This window comes from Odontesthes bonariensis, chromosome 6, assembly GCF_027942865.1.
Source record: "Odontesthes bonariensis isolate fOdoBon6 chromosome 6, fOdoBon6.hap1, whole genome shotgun sequence".
Taxonomy (NCBI): domain Eukaryota; kingdom Metazoa; phylum Chordata; class Actinopteri; order Atheriniformes; family Atherinopsidae; genus Odontesthes; species Odontesthes bonariensis.
Genome location: NC_134511.1, coordinates 38,532,585 through 38,557,551, shown reverse-complemented (window position 1 = coordinate 38,557,551; position 24,967 = coordinate 38,532,585). Strand labels below are relative to the sequence as shown.

Here is a 24,967-nt window from a genome sequence, read left to right as displayed (position 1 = left end):
CATAATGTCGAAAAATGTCCAACATGCCACGTCGGAGCTACAGTGTGTGTACACAATTGACAAACCCCCGATCTCTTTACACAATTTTCTTCATGAAAGCTTCCAATGTGGCCTTGGAACAATGGCCGTTTGGACAATAAAGTCAATATGTGACTGCAAGTCATCATCTGGAGCTTAGAGAGAAAGAAAGCAGACACAGACTGCACTGCCAGGGGTATGAAGACACCCTGCGGAAGCATCTCCTGCACAGACATGATACACTCAAAAACAACCTCACACATGCATCCCCACTAAAGTTGGACTGAAACTTCAACTGAAACTCACTTCAATCAAAGCCTGGAATCCCACCAGGACTGTTGTGGCATGGTGAATGAGACTATGAGTGCTAGAGAGGTTTATGTGACGAGAATGTGGAGAAGACAGATAAGTGGAGGATACACAGAGATGAGTACTACAGTGAAGTCTGAATGGAGGAAAAGTACTTTTGCTGTTATAATAGAGAGCTGTCGCCAAGGTGAGGTGTGAAGGGTCTAAACAAGGAGTTCAATCTCAGGCTCTGACAGGAGGGCAAATTCCAGCTGTTGAATCGAGGCTATATGTTATTCATTTGCCTGCCAGTATTGCACAAAGAACTCAGATGGATGAACAATATAATTGAATATCTATGGTAATATTGATGGTGACTTCAGTTAAAAACCTGAGGACTGAGGTATGAACATATTAAAATAAAACTGTGAAATATTGATCCAGTTTAATGCTTTCAACCGGCAATATTTTATGCTTAATATTTTACGTTTGCATTTTTTTTCTTCTTTTGCTGCGCTTTTTTGGGCTCCCAGGTTCAGTGTTATTGAATGCAAATGCATGCAAGTGTGACCTTTGGGCTGAAAGGCCCTCATCTTGGAGGCATTGACCTACACATAAATACGCTGTACAGTTTCTGAGAACAGACAAATTCTGACATTAGTTAGCAATGAGAGCCACAAATACAGTCAGTGTAAAAGGGCTCGAGGAGGAGAGAGTGGAAGGATGAGGAGAGAGGATAGGTGGGGCAGGAAAGATAAGAGTGTGTACATAGTGCAGTGCAGATGGGAGTAGTGAGTAGCAGAGAAGCAGCATGTGAGTTAGAGAAACTTTAAGGAAGTTCAGGAGGACCTTTGAAAAGTTGTTCAGAAATAAAATAAAACATCAAAGAAAATTAAGAGAGGCTAAAGAAATAGTACCAGTTAGTATGTGGCTGTCCAGTACCAAAATACTGCAAATCCTTTTTTGGTGTTAGCTCCTAAGCTGGGTTTCACATCAAATACCAGGCTTCTTCCTCAAAAAAGGCAATCTCTAGTGCCTGCTTCACCTCTCAGTGCCATTTCCCAGGCCCTCTCTTCTCATCCATTTGGTGAGACTATCCCTTCTTTATCCTGCTTGCTAGCCAAGCCACTTTGCCTTTGTGATAGCTACCTCTATCATTAGTGTATCCTCTATTCCCCCCATTCAACACTTTTCTCTACACCTCATCTAACCCTCATAATATCACCCATAGTGGTTCTCGGTTTCCTCCCGTCTCCCTTTTGTCCCTGGAGTCCGCCTCTCAAGTAATACTGATGACTCTTCCCAAGGCCCTTTCTGATACAGGGTGTCGACTGTGGCAGGCCCAAATCATTTGGACTCTCTATTATCACAGGAGCTTTCCACTGGGGCAACAAAAAGCATTAATCTCCCTGGGTCTGGCTGTTGTGTGTAAGCCTGCATTGTTCAGTCAGGTAATAATAAAAAAGGATGAACAGGACAGAGCTTCCACTTTGTATGGGTAAACAAGCTCATGCACAATAAGAGGAGTGACAAGCTGAGGTCTTATCTAGAGGTTTCTTGTACATAAAATCAAGCTATGCAGTAGACCTATATGGGTCTTTCAGTTGTGTGCATTTGAAGTGCAACAGTTGTGTTTTAAAGTTTAAGGACAATAATGTGGTAGTTTGTGAACAGGAGAATAAGAATCTAGTCAGACATAGTGTTTGAATTTTCATATGCGCACCAAAAACAAAATACTATTATATATGAAACATTCAAAATGAAAAATCTATTCTGTGTATTTCTTTTTTTTTCTTTTAAATTCCAATTTAAATTTAAATCCGGCTGCACGGCGGTTGCGGTAGTAAGCACAGCTGCCTCTTAACAAGAAGCTCCCTGGTTTGAATCTCAGCTCTCAGCTGGAGCTTTTCTGTGTGGAGTTTGTATTTTCTCCCCGAGTATGCGTTCCACAGTGCAGACACGTGCATGTTAGGTTAACCGGTTTATCTAAATTGATCTTAAGAGTGAGTCTGCGAGTGCATTATTGTACAACTAGGTGTAACCTGCCCATCGGATAGATATACTGTACATCTATCAATCTATCCTAGAGGAAGATATATATATAAATATAAATAAAATAAAGGTTTATTCAGTACCTTGACAATCATTTTGGGAGTGTCTCTATCTGAGTAGCTGTAGAAAGAGTCTTCTTTAAGACGTGTGTTTGTGACAGAGTGTCCAGTCACAGGGATGAGGGTGACAGAGGTGTGTCCAGAACAATGTAAGGCCTCTTCTTGCAGTAGATTCTTGGCACAGACATCATCCAGTACCACTTTGACACAATGCTCCATGTGAGGGACAAGTCCCCTAAACGCTGACCTCCAGTTAAACTCCAGAGTCTGTGCCTGTAAAGCAGGAGATGAGCCAACAGCCAATTATCATCAGAATGCTGTTCCATTCCACTGCTAGAAATGATCTTGCTGCTTTGTAATTACAGAAAATGATAGTAAGCCTGAATGACATTGAACAGTCATGACAGAAAGTAAACTTTCACGTGAGGAAAACGGACAAAAGTCTCACCTCTGGAGCGTGGAATTTGTCTGCAGTGGGTTTCTTGCCATCTGTTGTCACGTTTGAATCCTCTCTCTTTTTCAAGATACCTGAACAATAATACAATAAAGTAACTATAACAATTAATATGTACACATATAAAGATGTATTTTGCTAAATATAGCACAATACATCTCAAATACAGTTAGCTGGCTTGTTCAACCTCTCAAACAATAACAGTGAATTTTCATGAAGCGCCAAAATGATCAAGAAACTGATAAGAAAATCTGATTTGGAAATGAAGTTATGTTGTGATTGTCAATGCATTATTTATCGTAAATACTTCCATATTATAAACGACAAGATATCAATCTGTGTATTTACATTAGTTTCCTTCTTCCCGCAAAAGCCAAAATGAGAGCACAGACTGTATATGTATGTTTTTTTTGGTCGGGTGCTGTTTGGAAGACTTGCTGTGGAGAATTAAAGCATGAGGGTTTCAAGGCTTTGACATGCCTGTGAAGCAAGCCCCCAGTGGTTATTAAGAGAATTGTAGTTTTTGGCACTTCTTTACCGACTTCTTTTCTCAGCTCTGGTGGGTGTTGCTTGTATGAGACACAGTGACCGGAGTATGACTGTTCATGCCTCGAAGGTAGTAGAAAAATGCTGATGGAAATGCCTTTGCAAGTCTAAATTTAGGAATTAGATTTGATTTGAACCCAGATAGTTCAAACAATATATGGAGTAATTCTGTGAAGGGAGATTGGGTGTAGCGGGGGTGGGTGCCGTGACCACATGAGAACAGGATGTTGAGTTGGGTTTCAATTAAAAAGCACGAACATCAAGGCCATAGTTTCCTAATCACAAAAACGAAGAGTAAGACCCCAGGCGAGGTAATTTAGTCAAACAAGACTGCATGCAATGGAAGAAGGAGGAGGCAGCAAGCACATCACTTTTTGACCTTTAAGCCCATCTGATGAATTTCTGGTAATTAAGCCATTTGATTGCCTGGAATTAATGATTTGGATAACTGCCCTTTAAAGGCTGTTTACCTCTCTGTAAATTGAGCCTTTCTGCAAGTCTTGTTTTTGTAAATGTAACCTTTATGGAAATTACTCCATGCACCAAAAGCTTTCATTTAACATCTCTGCAGTGGCGGGTTCAAATGGGAAAGAGGAAAAAGATTACAAAGACTAATATAACGCCCAAGATAAACCCAAACTAATAAAACACATTTTTCAGCCACAACTCTGACTTTATACTAAAACAAGTTACAGTATGTGTGAAAATGGGGCTGTTTATGTCTGGTGGAGTGGTGCATATGCAAGTCTATAGCCAGAAATGTAAGAATACCGAGGTCACATGTGGAACCCTGCCACACCAGGAGAATCTGTTTGATCATTTTCTGTATTTTCTAACTTATTACTTAACATTGTAACTCCTTCTTTGGCACTCACTCAATACTGCTCCCCGAAAAACCTTGGGAGGATATGGCATCAGTATTGGTCTGGCCTTTTCAATACAAATTTTAAGAAAATATATATTTTTTAATTATCATTCTTTATAACGTATAACATCTTTTCACTGAATGAGCACTGTCTGCCACTAATAGGACACAAAAGAAAAAATACATGAAGTTTCAGAAGTACATAGATAAACTCTGGAGGAGCAAAGATTGTACCTTTTACACTGGGAGTGTCTCCTGTACAGTTAATGAAGATCATGTTAGTGACAACCTCCCTCACATTGCTCTCAAACCCAAGCAGGGTGCAAGCCAACTGAGTTAACGCTTTCAACTGGTGGGAGGTCAAACTGAAGCTCCTACTTGTCATGGGAAGATCCATTGGTGCTGTGAAGGGGAGGAGAAAGAGAAAAGAGATCTAAGAAGCATTGCACATTAAAGTGGATGTATGACTGACAGAGATGCAATGTAGTTTACAGTCCAGAAAAAGGAATAAACAATTTCAGAAGTTTAGGTTTTCTACCCGACTTCCCTGCCTACAGGCACTCATCAACAACATCCTCCTCAAGAAGTCTTGCCGCGCACAACCCCTCTTGTAAGTATCAAACCATTCGTGTTTTCCCAATACACAGCATAAACAAAGAGACAGTGAAAAAAATATGCAAAACTTTGCTCGCTGAGAACTCACAAATGCACAACCTTCCCTCTGCTCCAAACTTTTCTCTCCCTAACCCACTGTTGACCCCATCTGCAAATATGGATTTCCCATTTTCAAGGCTGCCAAAGCCATCACCCGCGGGATGTTCCGCATTAAGCTAGAGAATGGGTGGCTGGGAGATGCGTTGCCATGCGCTGAGAAACATGCACAAATACTTTGAGGGTCTACTTAAATGAGCTCCTCAACTGTAAAGGCATCTGGGAATGGATGAGCTCAGTATTAGTCTTGACTCTGAAAACATGGAGATGATTGAGCTCTGAGATGTAAAAGAAGAGGGGGGGGTCCTCCAATAATTGTAACATCATTGCCTTTGGATCCTTGAGTAATTTTGCTATATTGTTAAACAAAATTTGACAATATGAAAACAACAACGTCCCCGAGGATGTCTGTTTAATCATGCATGAGGTTGATTCAGTGTGTTGTTTGTGGGCACATGTGTGTGTTTTTATGAGTGTTAATGGCAGTGTGTGATTGAGTTTATGTGTATTTGTGTTTGGGTTGTGTGTGCACCCATGTTTACGTGCATGTAAATGCAGGTCATTATGAGTAACTTGATTTGTAGATGACGCGTCAACGCACATTTGCACATGTCAGTCTTGCAAGACAATTGTCAACACTGCAACCGGACTCTGTGGTCACCATGGAATACATTCAACCTCAAGATTGATCGTGTCTGAAATTCTACAGTAAGTGTATACATGTACTTATGTGCAAATGTATGTGTGTGTGCGTGTATGAAATTGCAAGTGAGTAGCTGTGTAATTATTCGGGGTGTGCTACAATGCGTGTGCTTGTATTTGTGTTTGCATGAATTACAGCTTCTCTGTAATGGGGTTATGGGGGGGCTTGTGCTAGAGTGCCCACCTCCTGCTGCATGTGTACACGTGTGACCTGGGAGACACCCATGTGCTAGCCGCATTACCAAGCCTGAACATTGATGTTCACACCACCAATCTTGTCTGTTTTCTGAGGTCACTGGCAAGTCAAGAGCTTTCGATGCTTTATTCAGGTGGCAAAATAAAGCTCAAAACAACAACTAAACTAATCTAACCCAGAGGAAAAGGAACACATTTGAGAGATAACCACTGGATTCTGTAAAAAGCTATCACTACAACTCCCCTGCAACCAATATCCAACTTCACTGGGGTGTTCATCTGAGCACAGCAACCATTACCCACTACTTCACCTGGAGCATCACCTTTTCCAGACTCTCTCCCCCCTCACTATCAATTCTAGTCATTCCATCAACCTGTGACCCCGACAGTTTCACTTGCTCACTAATTCACACTCTAAATAGTAGCACATGACCTTGATGTCTCTCTTTGGTCTCTGCCACACAGGCTATATAGGTATTTATAGTCGTCTACCTAGCCAAATAGGTCTATAGCCGTAGCGGTCTAGTACATAGCCATCTAAACCTCATTATACCTTTGTCACAACAGTGAGGCCAAATGGAGGCTCCCATAGCCACTTGATGGAGAGGGTGTGCTTAAAAGCACCCAGGTGTGTCATATGCCATAGAACATAGCGTGTCTCATAGAGCAGGATGAGGAGGGGGCACTCACAGCCAGGAGAGTTCAACTAAAGGTCAATGTACTGAGAATCAATAAGGGAGAAGCTGGTGCTGGGTGTGAGGCAAAAAATGATATGTTTATATAAGAGCTCCTCCACATGACATTATGTTCCTATAAATAGGAAGATAAATGGTGAGTCATATTGCTGTGATCCTCATAAAAGCAGAAGGCACCTTCTCAAAAGCCCTAAAAGGAAAAAAACAGATTTTGTTCGATAAAATATGTAGGGGTAAGTTTTTTTTTTTTTTCTGAAAATAGCAAACTTTGACAGTTATAATTTGTTTTAGTTTGAAGGTTTGAATAATGGCAACAGTGTAACACACACACACACACACACACAGTGAGGGTATTTTTTTGCCATCAGTCTTCTTCTTGTCTCTGTGGGCTCCATCAGCTCTACAGCACTCTTTCTCACACACACAAACACAGACACGCAGGCACACTGGTCTTGACTGGCAGGGAATTGAGAGAAAAGAGAGAGAGAGGAGGAGATCTCGAAGAAGGAAAAAGACTGGTGGTAAGGGATGAAAACATGGGGAAGAGAGGGAGGGGCGGGATAAGGGAATTCCCTTAGCAGTTGTTATTGATTCCGGTGTTTACGGGCGAATAGTTTAGTACCGTTTACAAAACAGAACAGATGCAGCCAGTGAGCAAAAAGGTAAACAATTGCTGTGTGGCGGGCTGCCAAATCCCCAGTCTGATGTATTAAACTCACGGTGAAGAGCATTTCCCCTTTGGCTGCACTTATTGCCACTTCATTTCCTCTTCGCTCTCTCACACACACACACTCTCTCTCCTTCTTTCTCTACGTCCCTCTCTTACTTTCTTGTTTCCTTGTTTAACAGAGAAAGAAAGAAAAAAAAAAAGTATGAGGTGTAAGGTGCTTTTTGCCGTCTGGCTATTTTCTGTCCTTCTCTGACCCAGCAGGAACAGTTCTTCCTAACAGAGCCATTAGTAGGGGGAATTGCATGTGTCTGACATGGTCGAAAACCAATTATTAGACACTTTCAAGCAAATGATGCCCAAGTCTTTGGGGAATGAGCAATCATGCAATAATTTAGCCACTGATTTAATTTCTCTCCAGTACAGCATCTCTCAAACTCTTCTCTGTCCCTCATGCTCCCCGCTTTTATTCGCTCTGTCTCTCTGTAGTGTAAATTAGACCTTCAGAGGGGTGGTTATGTTTCTTGCCACATTGTCTGACTGGCCGGCAGCCTCTGATCATGTCATTACAACGTCTAAAGATGAGTTTTCTATGACTGCGAAGATGAATGTGTCGAGTGTACAACTTCCTCTACGAGTGATGTAAGAATTTAGTTACATTACATTAGTTACAAATACATATGTGAAGAAAAAGTACATTTTCCACAAAGAAAAGTCAAAGTTGTTTACTTTTTGTAAAATGCTGAATAAGACAATACTTTTTCCAAAGCTCAGTCATTATGTGTATCTTTGTGCTTTTAACATGTAAACTGAATTTGAGAGAAGCTTAAGTTGCTGAAATTCTCTGATCTGAAAAAAACAATCAAAAACACAGAAAACAAAAACATAGTTAGAATAATTTAAGCTAATGTTTGGACACAATATATAGACAGGAAAGCTAGGTTTTATGTGTCCAAGAACAAAGAAGCAACACATAAACTTATTCTATTATGTGTGCAAAAAAAGGTTTAGTTCTGGTTTGTTATTATTATTTTAAATCACTTCTGTGACTTGTTTGATGTTGGAGGTTAATGGTGAGTAATGCAGAAATGCGTATCATCAGCTTGGCTATGTAAATTAGCTCATTAGGACGAGTTGCAATAATATGGTTATACTAGTTTTCAAGTACAGATGGCACTCCAGGTCTCAATGAGTTAAGATGATATGCTAAATTTATTTTGCTCAATATAGTTTTCACAACGGAAGAGGTCTTCTAACATTTCATCAGGGGTTTGGAAGTCTGTTTAGCCCAGCTTCTCTTCACTCGACACACACATCCTTGATCCATTTTTTCTGACTGCTTTGCTCTCTTTAGAATTACAAAATGCTCCGTCTATAAGCAGTATCAAACCTCAACACTTGTATTGACCTCCGTAGAGTGAAGTTACCTGGTTGAAAACTAAATGAAAAAATGAAAAAAAATTAAAAGTTTTAAGCAACAGAAGCACTCTGAGAGCAACAGAAATGGCACTATCGGTTGATGACTCAACACAACCCTTCCACTGCACAAATGGTGGGTTGGTCCTTCCAAAGCTAATGTATGTGTGCATGAGTTAACTACTTAAATCTTAACATAGGGATTTACTCTAGAGGTGCCATGCTATCTCACAACACTTCTGTGTGTTTCTTTGTGTATCTATGCCTCTTTGCGTGCTCATCGCATAGGGAGTCAAGCAGGGTCGTGTGGGTGCCTTGGGGTACATCTGTGGATGCGTCAGTGTGAATGTGGGAGGAAGGCAGATCGGAGCCACAGTGGACCTCCTGCTAAGCCCTGTGACAGCTAGGGTACTCTTCGTCAGTTGCGGCCCACTGCTCACTTAGACAGCCTTATTATGGGAGGGCTCCTGCTGTAATTCTCCAATATACACTGGCACACACACACACAACCGCCTAAACACTGGTCTCTTGTGGCCTTTTCCCTGGGTGCTGTCCAACTAGGCCACAGCAGGGGCGACCTGGTCCTCACAGAATGAGAAAGCAGCCATATTTGATATCTCAATTAAGATGTTTTGCCAAGAAGAAAGTGTAGTTGTGATGGGGATGTTTTTGGTTGTGACAAGAAAAACAGGGTTAGCATTCTTCTGCTTTAAATGTGTTATCCTTCAATGTGTCTGCCTTTGTTTTTGGCACTCATTGCGGTTAATACCGCAGCGACCGTGAAATAAGGGTTAATATTTCTCTGGCCTTCTCTGCGTACTTGAACTGAGTAGCTTGGATGAAGAACATGGAAGAATGTATTGACATGAAAGGAGCATTTCATTAAATCCCACTTGTTTAGTGCCCTTGTTCGCATTATTGTTTTCAAGCCCTCAGCAAATCACACTGACTCTTCATCACAAAGTACAGCCTGTTCTCAATAAGCCAGCCATTTTTGTCTGTGCTTTCTCAATAGAAGGTGCCAGGAAAATGTTCATATCCTTGAGCTGTTCAAGAGTGATACACAAAAGCCATTGTGGCCACTCAGAGGATATGGGGAAAAATAAATGACACGCATAATACATATTCTCAAGGGCCATGAAACATAATCTTTTCTGCGATTTCATTGGAGCCATGATTTAGAGAAAATGATCACTGACACGCACTCACACATAAACCCAACCCTAGATAAAAGACCCAGCTTTTCTCATTATGATTAGTAAACTATCTTTTTCTCTGTGTGGTAACTTTCTAAGACAAGGCCTTCTAAACCCCCGAAAGGACAAAACATGAGGGAAAAACATCCTCCATAACGTGTAGGCATACACACAAATATCTTGCCCACATGTATACAGTGCCACACAACCCCCTCCCCAATACCGAGTCCATAATTATGTGGCAGCATGCGGGTGCACGTCCCTGGCTGACAGTGTGTAAACTCAGGCAGAGATATGATCTAGTGAGGAACTGCTGTTATTAAATATTAACAAACGCCATCCCCAAGTAGCCTCAATCCCCACAAGCACCTCCAATGCCAGTCAGAGCCTCAGCGTCGCTATCTCGCGTCACCACAGAACCTCTCTCCCTGCTGAATAGGCTGTGGTGCCGTCTCTAAGAAAGAGTTCAAAGAGCCAGAAAGGGCGTGGATGGGGGTGCAGTGGTGACGAATGAGCTCGCTATACATGTTTTACCTGAATCCTTTTTCATCTATATGGAGCTGCCGACATATGGGAGAATTAGTGGAGGGGGAATTTGAATCAGTGCTATTTAGAATAGTGTTGCAAAGTGTTCGTGCAGGATTTCTCAACATCGGCTTCACCCCTGTGGCCGACTGTTAGGGAATAAATTGTAAGTGGGTATGCGGAGAGGTCGGAATGAAAAACTTTTGATGTCCTACAAAAACAGGGATCTGCTATGCATACAAATGCAAATTACTGATGGCATATGAAAATGATGGTAAAAGGATGGTATTAAATTATTCTTATGTGTGCAATACGTCTGGAATTAGTGTGCACACACATATTCAGAGACAAACAGGCAGATATGCACATAACACTGACTCTCACTAGACATAGCTGCATGTGCACAAGTTGTACCAAGATGACAAGTAAGGGTAAGAACTCAATAACAATGCAACAAAGCAAGTCTTTTTTTCTGCCATTTCATAGTCTTTGTATAGAATAATAATTACAATTGAATTAAAAGGTTGTGCACAAGGTTGTTGAAAGTGTGGTAAGTAATATTTGTGTAAACAGGAGCAGTAAATACATACATCACTGGAAGTAAAGCTAGAAGAGAGTGGGAGGATGCGTAAAAGCAATTAATTACAATTGTTAATAATACAAGCAAACCTTTATGGATTGTGGCTGAGATGCTATGTAAAATGCAAAAAATAACAGAATGCAATGATTGCTCAACATTTAAGACCATTTCTATGATTGGAAATAGTACAAAACAAAATAGCAAATGTTAAATATAAGCAGTCACTGGGAGTGGAAGTTGCAGCAAGAGATTATGAGCAAGCAGTTAGTTTGAGTTGAAGAGGCCTTTCAGATCAGAGGTTAAATGTCTTCCAGAACTAGAAATGAAGTCCAGTCGCCTTCCATTCAAGCTCCTAAGATTATCTCTGAGAGGGTTTCCTTAAGAATTGCAGAATTGTATGAACTGCGTGCATTATTGAACTGTATGCAGGGGGAACGGCCGGATCAGGACATTTTTGAAAACAATCATAAAAGACCACAGCTAGTCGCTGTACTAATAAATGCTCAAACTCTACCATGCAACGAAAGAACTATATTACCAAGATCCAGAAACTTAGCAGTGGAAGAAAGACAAAGAGGAGAGTGATCATCTAAGTGCAGCACAAAGAACAAAAGCCAGCATATGTGATGATATGTGGTGCATTACTGCCTATGGCATGGGTAACTGTGAAGGCTCAATTAATGCTGAACGGTATATACAGGTCTTGGAGCAACATATGCTTATGAGGAGCCGTCATTTTCATGGAGAGCCTTGCTTCGTTTCAGCAAAACAGTGTCAAAAAATGTGAAAGTCTCAACAGCTTGCCTCTGTAGTGAAAGAATCCATGTGCTAAAAAGGCTTGAAATCACAGCCATCTTCCATTGAAAAAGATTATTTAATACAATAAAAGAGGGCAAAACAAAACTACAGTAAAAGGTCTCTTAAGCCTTGCTTTCACAGTGTTGTACAAATAAGAGTTAAACTTTGGTAAACTTAAAAGTTTCATCATCCTATTCTGTTTTTATTTACATCTAACACAGTGTCCCAACTTTTGTGGGAACTGGTTGTAGATATATATAAAAGGCACCAAAAAAAAAAGGAATTTAAAATACTAATTTTGGCAATATTGTAAACCCTCACAGACTGACATGCACATGGAGACTGTGTCACACACTCTCCTGTAGACTCAGTGAGGTGAGCTAGGAAGTCTAAAGCCTATATTGTTCCTGACCAACCAACCTGTCTAGCACAATTCCCAGTCTCCCTGTTCACCCCATTACACTCGGAAAAGTAGAGGGAAATGGGAAAAGAAAAGGGAGAAGTAGTGGATGTGGGAGAGATGGATAAGAGGAAAAAGGGTGAGGGGTTGGTGAGACCCTTCACAACTGTCTAGGTACAATGTCAGAGTCTGCCTCGAGTCGGTGGGGTTAAAAGATGCGGCAGATCTTGCTGTGAACGCTGTTAAATGGTTCAGTGGTTTGACAGTGGCTGATGCTACAGACAGTGCTGCTCCCCTGGGAGCCCACAGAGTCTCCCTGGCATGGCTCTTATCAAAATATACCTACCGCCTCCTCTACTTCAGAAATAAACAATAACACAGCGGGAAAGGAGGGAGCGATCTAAGGAGTCATTGGATGCTTATGAAAAGAGAATTAGTTTTTTTTTTCTTTTTTAACTCTGTCATAATTGTCTTGACAATTATGTGAATGGCATACAGTATAGACAGTAGAGTGTGAAAGCCGGTTATGCATTAATGTTCCAGCTCGGGCTCTTTAGGAGCCACGGGCATTTGGAGTGAGAATGTGGGTTCTTAAGTTTTTTGGAGGAGACTTAAAAAATGAACAACACAGAAATGTAATCCCAGTTGTAGCTGTGTTGCAGCTGATAGTCACATACACACACACCCAAGTACACACACAAACACATAAGTAAAACCAGCACAGGCAAAACTGCTCCATTTTACCATCATTACACAGCACGGGTCCCTCGCTCCCTTTGGAGCCGTGTTCTGCCTCCGGTGCTACATTTGACGGTTTGTTGAGCGGCACGTAGGTGTGTAGCCTCCGTCGCGTTACGTGATCAAACAGCCCAACTGACGCATGGCCAATTATCCTGGCTGCCTCCTCTCATCTCACATTTAAGGAGAGGGAAAGTAAAAACCAAAGAGGGAGATGGAGAGAGAGCGATGGAGGGTGGCAGAGAGGGGAAAAAAGAAACAAGGCTGGTGGTATGTTTATCGAAGAATGGCAGATGCAAAAGCCCTTTTCTCCCTTTTCCGCAGGGAAGCTGGCATGTGCACCATTTTTGAAAAGTAAACAATGGCTCACACGCTTTTCTTTTTCTTTTCTGAATCTTTACCCTCAGCAAGTTGTAAATAGGCCAATATGAAGCAAACAAAGGGGAATGCTGCGGGAATTTGGTATCAGAGGCGACACACTGTGAGGGTCGATGCTCTTTTTTACTCTCAGTGTCATCACTGCATGCTCCATCGCAGTGACACACTATGCAGCTGAGGGAAATATAAAAATCATATAAAGTATTGCTTCGCATTGTGCTTTCTTCAACAACATGCCGTTGTGTAACAAGGTTGACAGATTGTTGAACCTTGCTCTTATTCAATAAACAGCTCTTTGTCAACATTACTCTTAAGCACATGGTGGTTCAAATTTCAGTGCGAGGTCAAGATCAGTCAATTTGCCCTATTCAATGTAAGTGAAGTTTTAAAAAACTTTATCTGATTTTTATTTTTATACAATTGAACTTTTATTGTTGTAAGGAGGTCACCAATACCAGAGCAAGATATTGTCTAAGGTTCAAGTTAAAGGGCTGAATTAGCTTTCACTGAAACACTGGGGCCAGACCTTGGACATTTTTGCAATCATGGCTTAGACTAGTCATAGATGCAACATGTAGAAGATAAGTGTCCAGAAGCAGTTTTTAAAAGAAGCCACAGTCAATGAAATACTACTCCCAATCTTTTGTTGGCAAAGACGAAAGAGAGGGAGGCAGGAAAAAGGGAAGTAAAAAGAAAGCAATTACTGTAGGAACAGCAGTATCTTACAGAGGCTGTGGTTTGGGCTCAGATCACTAAACACTGCAGTTGGAAACAGGAGTAAAAGTGAAGAGGAGGGAAAGAGAAAGTCGTCTTGACTGGGTACCAATAAGAAGCAAAAGAACAGGAAAGAGAGGGTAAATGTAGGAATAAAGAGCAGCACCAAACATCTAAATAAACTGATATCCACTAAAAACAGTGGAAGAGAGAGAAGGAAATCTCTATGATTTTTAAAAACATCACTTACCTACAGTCGCTCGGGACCTAGCTGAATATCTTTTTATCTTGCTGCTTAACGCGGTGTTGTCCCTCTGGGCTGTCTCGCATCCTTTTTCCATCTGGGAGGCCAGTTCTTGGGCCACAGTGCCGAGGTAGGCCACGTTGACAAAACCAAGGATTGTGTGGGGCTCCGTGAGTCTTGAAAGAACCTGGAGCTCCTCTGTGAGCGCTTGAGTCAGATGTGGGACTGCATTACAGAAACTCATTGCCAATCTGTCAAAGCCAGTCTCACCACCTGGGCTGGTGCACAGGCTGGAGTGTAGAACACTCACCACGTGCTGGCGTTTTAGACCCTGGATACAGAAAATCTAATTAAGCTATTGTAAAACCACTAGTAGGTAACTATATTATCTTGGTGCATAATTCAAGATGACAATTTAATTAACTAATCTAATAAACAGCAACACAATAACTACAGTAGGGAAAAACTTTGCATGCTGAAACTTAAAGGAGTGAATTCGTATAGGAAAACATAGAATAACATATTTCATTATTGCATTAAATCTTTCTGCACCTGGTAATGTGTGAGCACCTCACAGTCAGGGTAAAGAAAGAATAACTGCTGAAGGCAGTGGACCTGCTCAAGGATGCTCAGAGTGGAAATTTGTATGGATCCAGGATGTTCTGAGCTACGACATGACAACTGATCCATCAGGTAGCGTCGCAACTGGAGACGTACAGCATCCCAGGCCTCCTGGATCTTCAAGAAATACTCAAATTATAAGCATCAAAGTATAGCCTCAGCAGCTAAATCCATTTAGCTGTTTAGCTACATCAAAAATGATGTCGATTAAAACTCAGCTGAGTAAAAAATTATGCAATACCTCTACGGAAGTGTCATCTCTGACTGTATGTACCATGTGCACGGAGGAGCCAGTCACTTGAGGATGAAGAGAGGAAGATGAGGTTGAAGAGGATGGAGTACAAGGAAAGCAGACTCCACAATAGGCTGACAGATTCAATAGCAGCTGAAGAGTCACCTCTTCTTTTGCTTCTACTTCTGATCTCAGATATTGTTGCTGAATGGAAGAGAGGAAAGTAAATTTCAGCTTCACAGGAGGAAGTTGCATGATTGAGCACAAGATTGTCTTCTTAAGTAAAATGGCTTGTTCACAAACAACGTTGAAACGCTTCATGAATACCAATAATAGAATGACATTTTGTCATTTTAGCACTGTGTCCGTGCTAGACAGCCAAATTGTATCTCCTATATAGTTTATAGTCAACAGTAGCAACTATATGATATATCAACTTAATGTCAGTCAATCACATTCAGTCTAATGTACTGTACATCACATCACTGCTGTGGCTGAAAGGAAGACCACTCGTGCCTACGGACATAGTGTGATCATGTATGCGAGCAACACGATACAAATGACTGTAGTTTACTTAGCAGCCAGCAGTTTCATAGGCTTTTCTGAAAGTTCAACTTTTAACCTTTACAATAAATAGTGCCACAATGTTGCTAATCATCACAATCAGCTTGCAACATCATCCATTCTGATTACCAGAGCTCTGAAGAAGTCCATAAGCCCTTGATATCCCGTGGTAACAGGCTTGACATTGTTTTGTGCTCTGATGTTGAACCACTGTAGGCACTCTGTGGGACTCGGTGGACAATCCCCTGGTCTACAGTCTCCCATTTTGGCCTGGAGCTCCTTGAGCTGCTGCTCAATGCTGAGTGAAAGGGAGATATATTGTTGAAGACTGAAAAAGAAAATGCTCATCGAGGTTAAGACTAATTTAGGAGACTGTGTTGAACATTTTCCTCGGTCTGCAAATTTTTAATTCTGACAACAACAAAGAGACATTAAAAATGCAGACATGTGACATGGAAACCAATTGTAGTCTTATTTCATAGTATTTGTTCTAGGAAATTGTGAGCTTTTACTTTATGACAATTGTCTCGGTAACAGCCACTATTTTGTATTTTTTCTAAAGTTTCCCCTTTTCCAACTTGTGATTGGACATAATATTTCACTGTCAACATCTGAGATAGGCTTTCTGACTGTGAGAGAGAACTGCTGAGACAGAAAGCATGACCCAATCATTCAACCATCTACAAATAAAGACAGTTCAGAAGTACCACAAACATATAAAACAATGCAAAACTATAGTCACATTGCAGTCATTCAAACACGTAGACACCATGCTGAAGATGCACGCAAGTGTACAGAACACACCACAGCATATCCGGGGTCGCTCTCGCTCTCATTCAGTATCTGTACTATGAGAAGACAGATCCAGACGCATCAACAGTAATGAACACAGACATTGAGATATCAGTATGTGAGTGTGCGCTAAGAATCTGGTGTGAAGAGGCATTACAGGCATCGGCAGGCATCTGAGATACACACTTCTTGCCATCTCATGTCTTACTCGTCTCCATCACACACACACACACACACACACACACACACACACATACACACATACACAAACACAGTTCTTTTGATGTTAACAGACGGCATCAGCTATTCAGTTTCTCTTTTAATATGACAGATTAGAAATGACATCTTTTGGGCTCGACGTGTTGAGTCATTTCCATGCAAATCGATGCATATATATTAGGATGCAAGACAGTGTCACAGTGGGTGTGTGCGAATAGGCCAATATTCTTGAATAATTAAAGACTGCTATGCGTAATACGCTAATTTTGTGTTCACATGGTTGTGCATTCACAAATGTACATGTACATATGGCTCCAAAAATGAATGTAAGTAGTAGCGCATGGTAGTGGAGATTAAATGATTAATTAGATGGACCACTGGTGACTGACCAAAAATCAATAAGGAAATAAAATTAAGATCCATGAAAGACAGCTCTTTTATGACAGGCTGAATTTAATTGGATCTGTGAACCTGCAGTGAACGCTTGTCACAACATTTTCTTAGACTAAATTACTAATCAATTATTCAAACAAATAATTAATAGAAAACAGACATTTAAACTAGCCCCATACGTACATCACCCACACACGTGTGTGTGTGTGTGTGTGTGTGAGTGTGTGAGTGCATATGCGTTAAAGGCAAAATGCCATTCTCTCATCAGGCAGCTCATCCCCCTACCACAGGTCTATAAACTGCCTCCTGCTTGCTCCCGGGCCATGAACATATCCAGATGTCTTGCAATGGCAGCACATTAAATAACCGTTCAATCTGACACACTTTCGTTTCAGAGGGGAAAAAACGCAAGGGGATAAAATGTTATAGACTGTTACAAGCTGCTATCCTCTAGACAAAACATTGCCTAATGATATTGCTCCGTCTCACATTAACTACTATGCCTCGTCACTCTTGTTTTCGTCTTTAGGCAGGCCACATGACGTATCTTACTTTTTTTTCTTGTCACCATTGTGCTAACTTTGTGCATTTATAGGGATCTGATGCGAGGTAATATATGTTAAACATGTAAAGAGCTATCGGACCGTTCACTAATGTAGGCCCTCACCATGTGTTTCTACCTTACCCTGTGTGCATCCAACTGTGCATATATCTTCTTTTTATTAACGCTGCATAGAAGGGAGAGATATTGCCTTGTGATACGTTGTATCAAATCCTCCCCCGGCAAAACCAGCACGGCTCAGGATTTCTGATGACTTTGTGTGTAAATTCAATGGAAACCACTTTAAACAACTCAAAATGCTGATTTATTTGTGCAACCTCTGGGTGTGCTTTCTCCAAGGAGACTTGTAACGAGCGTGTAACAAAATGTAGTTCTGAAATTTATACTATACTTTTGTAAAGGTAGGCAAAAGACAATAAGGAGATACACATTTAATAGTAAATACAACAGCTGGATGATCAAAGTTTAATTTTTGTAAAGATTCCTGTCATTTCCCATGTCCTCCAATGAAACTTTTGTGTTGACTGAATAGCTGCACAGATCACTGTATGAGCAATTTATGGGACGTCGTAAACTTGGATGTTCATTCAGGGCTCCACCCCAGGACTTTACATAGACAGCAGGTTTCAAATGGGCTTCCATCTGTAGCTCACTCTCTCTGAAGTTCATTAAAACGCAAAGTAAACTAAACTAATAGCGTTACTCTTTCCACAAAGTTTTCCAGAGGTCCTCTCTGGGATTTGCTAAGCACGAATACAGTATACAAACACAACAAAACTTGACTTGCAACCAAGATGAAGCTACAGATCACGACAGGAAGCAGCATGTCTTTTCATTGGTTTTCTCCAGTTCTCCATAATCTTGCTCTTACCATCACTCAAGAAAACAATGCACTCCAATGGTTACAGCTGCATCATTTGCCTCCCGAGATACATTTTCAAATGGTAAATGGACTGTACTTGTATAGCGCTTTTATAGCGCTGAAAGCGCTTCTAACATTCACCCATTCACACACAGTCATACAGCAAATCTTTAGTCAGTACATAACTACGTGCTTTCTAACCATTCATACACGCATTCATACACCGATGGATGCATCGGTAGGCAACGTGGGGTTCAGTGTCTGGCCTAAGGACGCTTCGACATGTAGCCCTGTGAAGCCGGAGTCGAACCACTGACCTTCCGATTGATGTCTTCCTCCTGAGTTACAGCTGCCCCTTCAAGCCTTGCCTATTTCTTTTCTCTGTTCTCAGAACTCTTACTTTCCGCATTTTTCTTCTTTCCTCTCTCCTTTCAATTACCCCTCCTTAGAGGTTTGTGCTGTAAGTTATAAAGTCAATGTGGATGGCCTGTGTCAAGAAGTCCATCCAACTCTCGACAATATAGTGACCTTTTGCCCGCTGGACGAATGCTACCTGCACCCTAATCAACTTGGCAGGATTAGCTCCCAACCTGATGACTTCCACTGCCTGCAGCTCAGAAGCTGGGGAAAGAGACAGAAAGAGTATGATAGAAGAGGAAGGCAAAAAAAAAAATGGGTGGAAACAGACCAGTCACAAAAAATAAAACCATTCAGGTTTCTGTATAGAGACAACAATGGATGAACCTTTAATGGCAAAAACGCCAGAGCAGAGCTCAATAAAAGACCAAGAGAATGAGAAAAGAGGCAGAGGAAACAAGGAGGAAAGAATCCTTTAGGCCTCTTGACAAACATGTCAATCATCTTACTCCAACTGACGCACACATGCACACTCGGGCTTCCACTGCTGAAGTGAAATTTAATTGTTTTTCAGACCAGTTCAGCTAGACAGTCGACACTGCAACTCCACTCCCCCCAAGCTCCCCCACCGCTGATAGAGACGGGGAGAAACTGGAGGTCTTTCATTAGATATGATGGCACATTTCACAGCTCCCTGACTTACAGAAACCCAATCCAGCGATTAGTCAGCGCTTTGACGTTATCTTAAGTTCCTTGTCAGAATTAATTTAGTGTGGGTGGGCTGCCATGGGGCTGTCTGTCTGTCGTGCTCCGCTCTCCTACGCCTGCCTACAGGAGGTGGGGGGTGGGAGACAACGGGGGCAGGAAGATCCTTTTCAAATAAGCCCAAGCTCCAGACTGTGCCAACGGAGCCACCTGAGAACTAAATATCTTCTCCATCAAAGGGTGCCACTCTGTGAGTGGAAAAGGACTGAATGGTCTTGAATGAACAGGCTGAAAACTAATCCTCTTGGCCCAGCCTGTCGTCCACTTAGTGCCCTCAGCCACCCAGACCAGTCAATGATACCAGAGAACTGATACAGCTGATATACTTACTTAACACACGTGTCACGCACAGCCAAATACAATATCAACTACATACTGCAAGGACTCCTGATCGGTATAATTGCTAGCTGAAAAGGAACCTTGCACGGTATTTTACCATGGCCAGGTTTTAATTCTCTCAGTTTCACACAGTCAAAATCCAGATAGTAAGAATCATTCACACAAACACACACACACACAGGCACACCAATTCCTGTTCAAACAGCACACACACACACACACACACACACACACACACACACACACATACAACTAGAAGAAGTATTGATGTTGCGTCCTGATCAAGATTGGCAGGCGACTAGTGAGAGCCATTTGCCTTGCCAGTGTGAAACCAGAGGCCTGTCTTTACACTCCAAGCCTGTGCTGACACTTCATTAGTGGTCTTTTCCTGGTGGCCCACCCCATCCGGCTCTACTCTGCACCCACCGTTGCACTGTCCCATCTGATGAAAATTAATGGATTACAGCATTTCAATTTGGGGGCGCCAGCTCCGTTGTCAGCCTATCTTAATCTCCTTCAATTAGGGAGCAGCTCTCAGGCAGATCTCTGACATCTGAGAACCGGGAATAGGCCACTCACCCTGACCAATAAACAGGCTGAAGTCCTTCACGGGTGCGGGTATCTCCGTCTCCCCTATCTCTCGGTTTCTCTTTCCTCTCCTCCACTTCCGTAATTTGTCCCAGACACTGATAAGTCAGTTGGGCAGCAGGTGAGAGAGCTGCCCATGTGATTGTGGGTGTGTATATATATTCAGCCCACCCTGGTTGAGGCGAAAGAGGGGCCTAAGAGGATTTTATTTGCCTGGATGTGTCTCTACAGAAAACAGGTTGTCTTGAAGCAGTCTGGAAGGAAGTTAGCTGCAGCCTGACAGAGATACTGACCAGTGGTACCCCACTGCGAGAGGAGGATTGCCTTATTTTTAGCCCCATTCTCCATTATCTGGATGCTTTGTTCTCATAATGGTTATCCCTCTCCCATCTGCAGGAACACAAAATAACCCTTTAATGCTTAGAAAGCAGAAAAATGGCCCGGCCTTCAGTAATAAGCCTTGAATTACCTACCCAAGGGTTTTCGTTTCAAGATGTGGAATCTTCAATTATTATGTTCCCATTTAGAAGGAGGAAGGAAAGAAAAAGAGAAAAGGGGAGGGAGACAGTGAGAGAGAGTGGAGAAGGGATGAGTCTCAGATACTAATGGTGCCAGAGTAAGGCTTTGTTCACTTGCTACATTTAGCCTGTCCTTCATCATCTGCCCTCAGCCTCATAACGCCACAAACGATAAAAGACCTGAAATATAGATTTTTTTTTCCTTCATTACCCCCACATCTAAGTCTTTATCAGTATATTTGGCTCTTCAACTATCTGCATCTGCCACTAAAGACACATCTCTATATTTCGTGCAGGTAAAAATGCTTTTTTTTTTTTTTACAATAACTCATAATGTAGAAATTTTGTAAGATGATTGCCATAGTTTGGTGAGGGTCTCTTTATGGATCTGAATTTAATCGTTGCAAACTAGTCATGAACGCAGAAAAAAGAAGAGTATAACCACAGACTACTTCATTCCCACGAACAAGAATGAACAGATCAAACCCAATAGTCAAAAAACACATTTAAGTGCACATGATAAACAGGCTATTTAGGGAAAACAGATTACAACTGAATCGGACCACAAGCTACAATACAGTGGTTAGTTTAAAAGTCATTCCAACATCAAACTGCTCAGATGCCTTTCTGTGTGCAACTTGTTCATTTCTGACATTACATCTCTTCGTTTTGTGTTGTATATCTTAATAATTTAACAAACAGGCTGTTTACTGGAATCACTTTGGATTTAATTACTGTATCTAAGATTGAGGGGGGACAAAAAGTCACGCAAGCAATCTTTACTTTCTGCTCCACAGTTTCTGCAGGAACACTAACACAAAATGAAATCAAATGCTTTGGTTTCAAATTGAATAAAAAAGAAAAGGAAAAAAAAAAGCTGTTTCTGAGCCGTTGTGTTGTGAACAACAGCCTTTTTAAGGACAGTCTCAGCACAGGAAGAATCAAAGCTACAGAAGAAGTTACCCTAAGCTTATCCAGAGAATTTTGGATGTCTTTCTTTGGGGTTACAAAAATTTGAAAATATAAAAAAAATCTCATTCTAATTAAAATATTAAGCACAGGACCTTAATAGTTCCAGCAAGACATCTGCTCATATTCACAGTTTTCAGCATATTTATAATATCACAACATTCTGTGTTTTGGGATGATTTTGGGATTCATATACGCTTCAAAAACAGCATTTAGGCTACGTTTACCTTAATTTTAGTTATAAACAAAACATGTACATTTGAAAAACATCATAAAATGGCCCGCCACTTACTTGGTTTTAAGACAAATGTTCTAATATTTGAGCTACTCCGTTGTGCTTCCCCTTCTTGCTCTTCCATGATAACTTATATATGTGCACTGAGCACCGGAAAAGAGGAAAGGACAATCTGTGCTGCTGCTGACTGACATCAAAGCAATGTGTCTGGTAGGATAATGTTCAACTTTAAACTTTAATTTGTTCCATGCTTATATCTGATATTCCCATATTTGATGTGAATAAAGAACCCAACTCTCAAGAAAAAAAAAATGGCCTGCTAATTTTTGGTGACAAACTCATGACACATCAGGTCTATCCATTTTGCCGCTCTGACTGACCTGCTGGCATTGAGATTGAGTTTCTCCTCTGTGTCTTTGAGAAACTGCTCAAAGTCCAGATCACTGGAAACCGCTGGAACCAGTAGCTCCACAGAGGCATGATCGTCAGGAAAATCCCCTGGCCATTCCATGATGCTCTGTAAGAGGCAGAGAGAAAAAGTTGGCCTTATGTCATTAAAAACACCATCTTGTTGCACACCAGTCCATAAAACAAAGCAATACAAAAGGTATACAGCGGTGTCAGGACTGAATTAACAATGTAGTGACATCAATCAGCTGCATGATCTGGAGTATATTATCACAACTGTCTGTCAAGAAACACCCACACTCATGTGGTCTATGATAATTTGAAATATTCTCCAACAGGAGTCTTATTAGAGGGCACAAATCAATTTCACCTGAGACGAAAGGAAGCTTATCATCTACAAAAGCTGTTTCCTCCAGTTCCCCTCCCCTTTTCTCAGAAAATAATTTGCAGTGGGAGGGCCCCTGATCAAAATGCATTGCCTCAGCCTCTAACCACTTCTACCTTCTGTCAGTACAATGAGTTAACACAGTGAAAAAAACAAACTAAATAAATAAACAATGAGGTGAAATGCTTTTCAGCAAAGACTTCATACAAACAACTCATCTCCTTAGGTCTCCAGTACTGAAGGCCTCCCCCTCCTCCCTATGGTGCTTAACGCTCATGCTAACAGCCTATCCCGCGCCAGTGCCGCGCTGCTAGGTCTCATATCAACATTGTCATCAACGCAAGTCAAGTGGAAGGTAATGGAGAGTGTCTGTGTCAATTTGGCTTTCTCACACTCCGCCTCTCGCGCCTTCCTCGTCATCTGCTCTGATTTTAATAATCCCTGTCAAACTCCAAACAGCTCCCCGCACGCCGCTGTGCTTCTTCGCCGCTGCATACAGTCTGTGCCATTCTCCCTGACAGGGTAGACAGGAAGCTCAACATTCATTTAGCCTGCACAAAGGGAGGCCTGTCCAGCTGGACAAATATTATTTTCTTCTGCTGACAGCCTCACCAGTTAAGCTTGTCCTTTATTATTTCTCCCTCTCTTCTTCTCTCCTACCGCTTCCCCTCATCATCACACTCCCTCTGCGCCACTGTGGGAGAAAGGGTCTAAATGCAGTCATTGCTGAAAGGGAGGAGGATTTTCAATCCATGGATTAGGAACATAGCATTGTAATTATATGAACTGAGAATGGAACTGAGTGGGATTAAGAGCACTGTCTCTTTATATGTGTGCATCCTACATAACCATACTGATCTTGAGGTGTAAAAAGGCCACAGACCGCGGACCGTGCGTTTGAATGTCAACGCTGTATGTGTGTTGGGTGTCTACCTGCTCTGCCAACACATCATCTGTTTTTCAAAAGGATGAGTGTGTAAATGTAAGTGCATGTGCGTTAGGATTCACCAGGCAGCACACAGGGCCTCATTAGTGCTATACTTTATATCATCCAGTCTCCATTGTCTTGTCATTAGCTATTTAGAAAGCAGATGTTAGATGAGCCCCTGTGTGTTTCAAAGTGTTGCGGCAGGGACAACTGGGCCAGGCACTGAGACGCTGCCTGCCTGACACATCTACTCCACCACTGTTAGAACACGAGAAAAAAAAAATGCAGTTTCTGAATCATACACACACCACATGTCACTGCTCATCTCTCTTGCCGCTGCCTGTCTTCTCCAGCTAGGCTAACACACAGGCCCATTTACAGTAATGAGTTTGTCCTGAAATATTTAGCAGCATATCCCCCAGGCTGCCGCTTTAAAACCACTTAGAGCATGTCATGTTAAAGTCAACATTATTTCAAGGGGAGGTATCTAACAGTCCGCCGTTGAGGAAACATAAGAAATTAAACAGATGCATTTGCTAAGATCAAAACACTGCAAAGAACTGTCTCATGTACAGTATATCCCAGGGGAGTGCTTGGCTTCACTGTTACTGTACAACCACAGCCACTTGGTTGTACAGTGAGATTTAACTCCTTTGGACTGATTCTTCACTTTACGTCCAGTCTGTCAAAGGATTTATATTAGACAATGACTAATATCACCTGACTAATATTGATGGTCAATTTTGACAGCACAGATCTTGATCAGCACTTTTTCCCCCGCTGCAATGAGGAAATAGGTGTACAGTAAGTATTTTTCTCTTTAAAACAATTTCTGCCAAATTGTTCAGAAAATGTGACGCAACAACTTTTAATCAGGGTAACAAACGCCATTGTGATTAGCATGCACTGAAGGAATGAATAATGCATGACCTAATCCCAGTTTAACTATTTGTTGCTGTTTTGTGGAATATCCACCATCATTCGACATT

At 41.5% G+C, this 24,967-nt stretch overlaps 1 protein-coding gene across 1 annotated transcript in view; it reads right to left on the bottom strand.

The window, feature by feature from the left end:
• Window positions 1-24,967, bottom strand: part of kiaa0825 (KIAA0825 ortholog) — a 124,236-nt gene that overhangs the window by 97,888 nt on the left and 1,381 nt on the right. The window contains exons 2-9 of the mRNA XM_075468746.1: window positions 22,638-22,774; window positions 15,788-15,956; window positions 15,104-15,298; window positions 14,794-14,979; window positions 14,248-14,572; window positions 4,517-4,684; window positions 2,866-2,945; window positions 2,442-2,690 (exon numbers count right to left, since the gene is read on the bottom strand). Coding sequence (XP_075324861.1) covers window positions 2,442-2,690; window positions 2,866-2,945; window positions 4,517-4,684; window positions 14,248-14,572; window positions 14,794-14,979; window positions 15,104-15,298; window positions 15,788-15,956; window positions 22,638-22,768 — 1,503 coding nt within the window. The 5' untranslated portion in view covers window positions 22,769-22,774. The remainder of the gene's footprint in view (window positions 1-2,441; window positions 2,691-2,865; window positions 2,946-4,516; window positions 4,685-14,247; window positions 14,573-14,793; window positions 14,980-15,103; window positions 15,299-15,787; window positions 15,957-22,637; window positions 22,775-24,967) is intronic.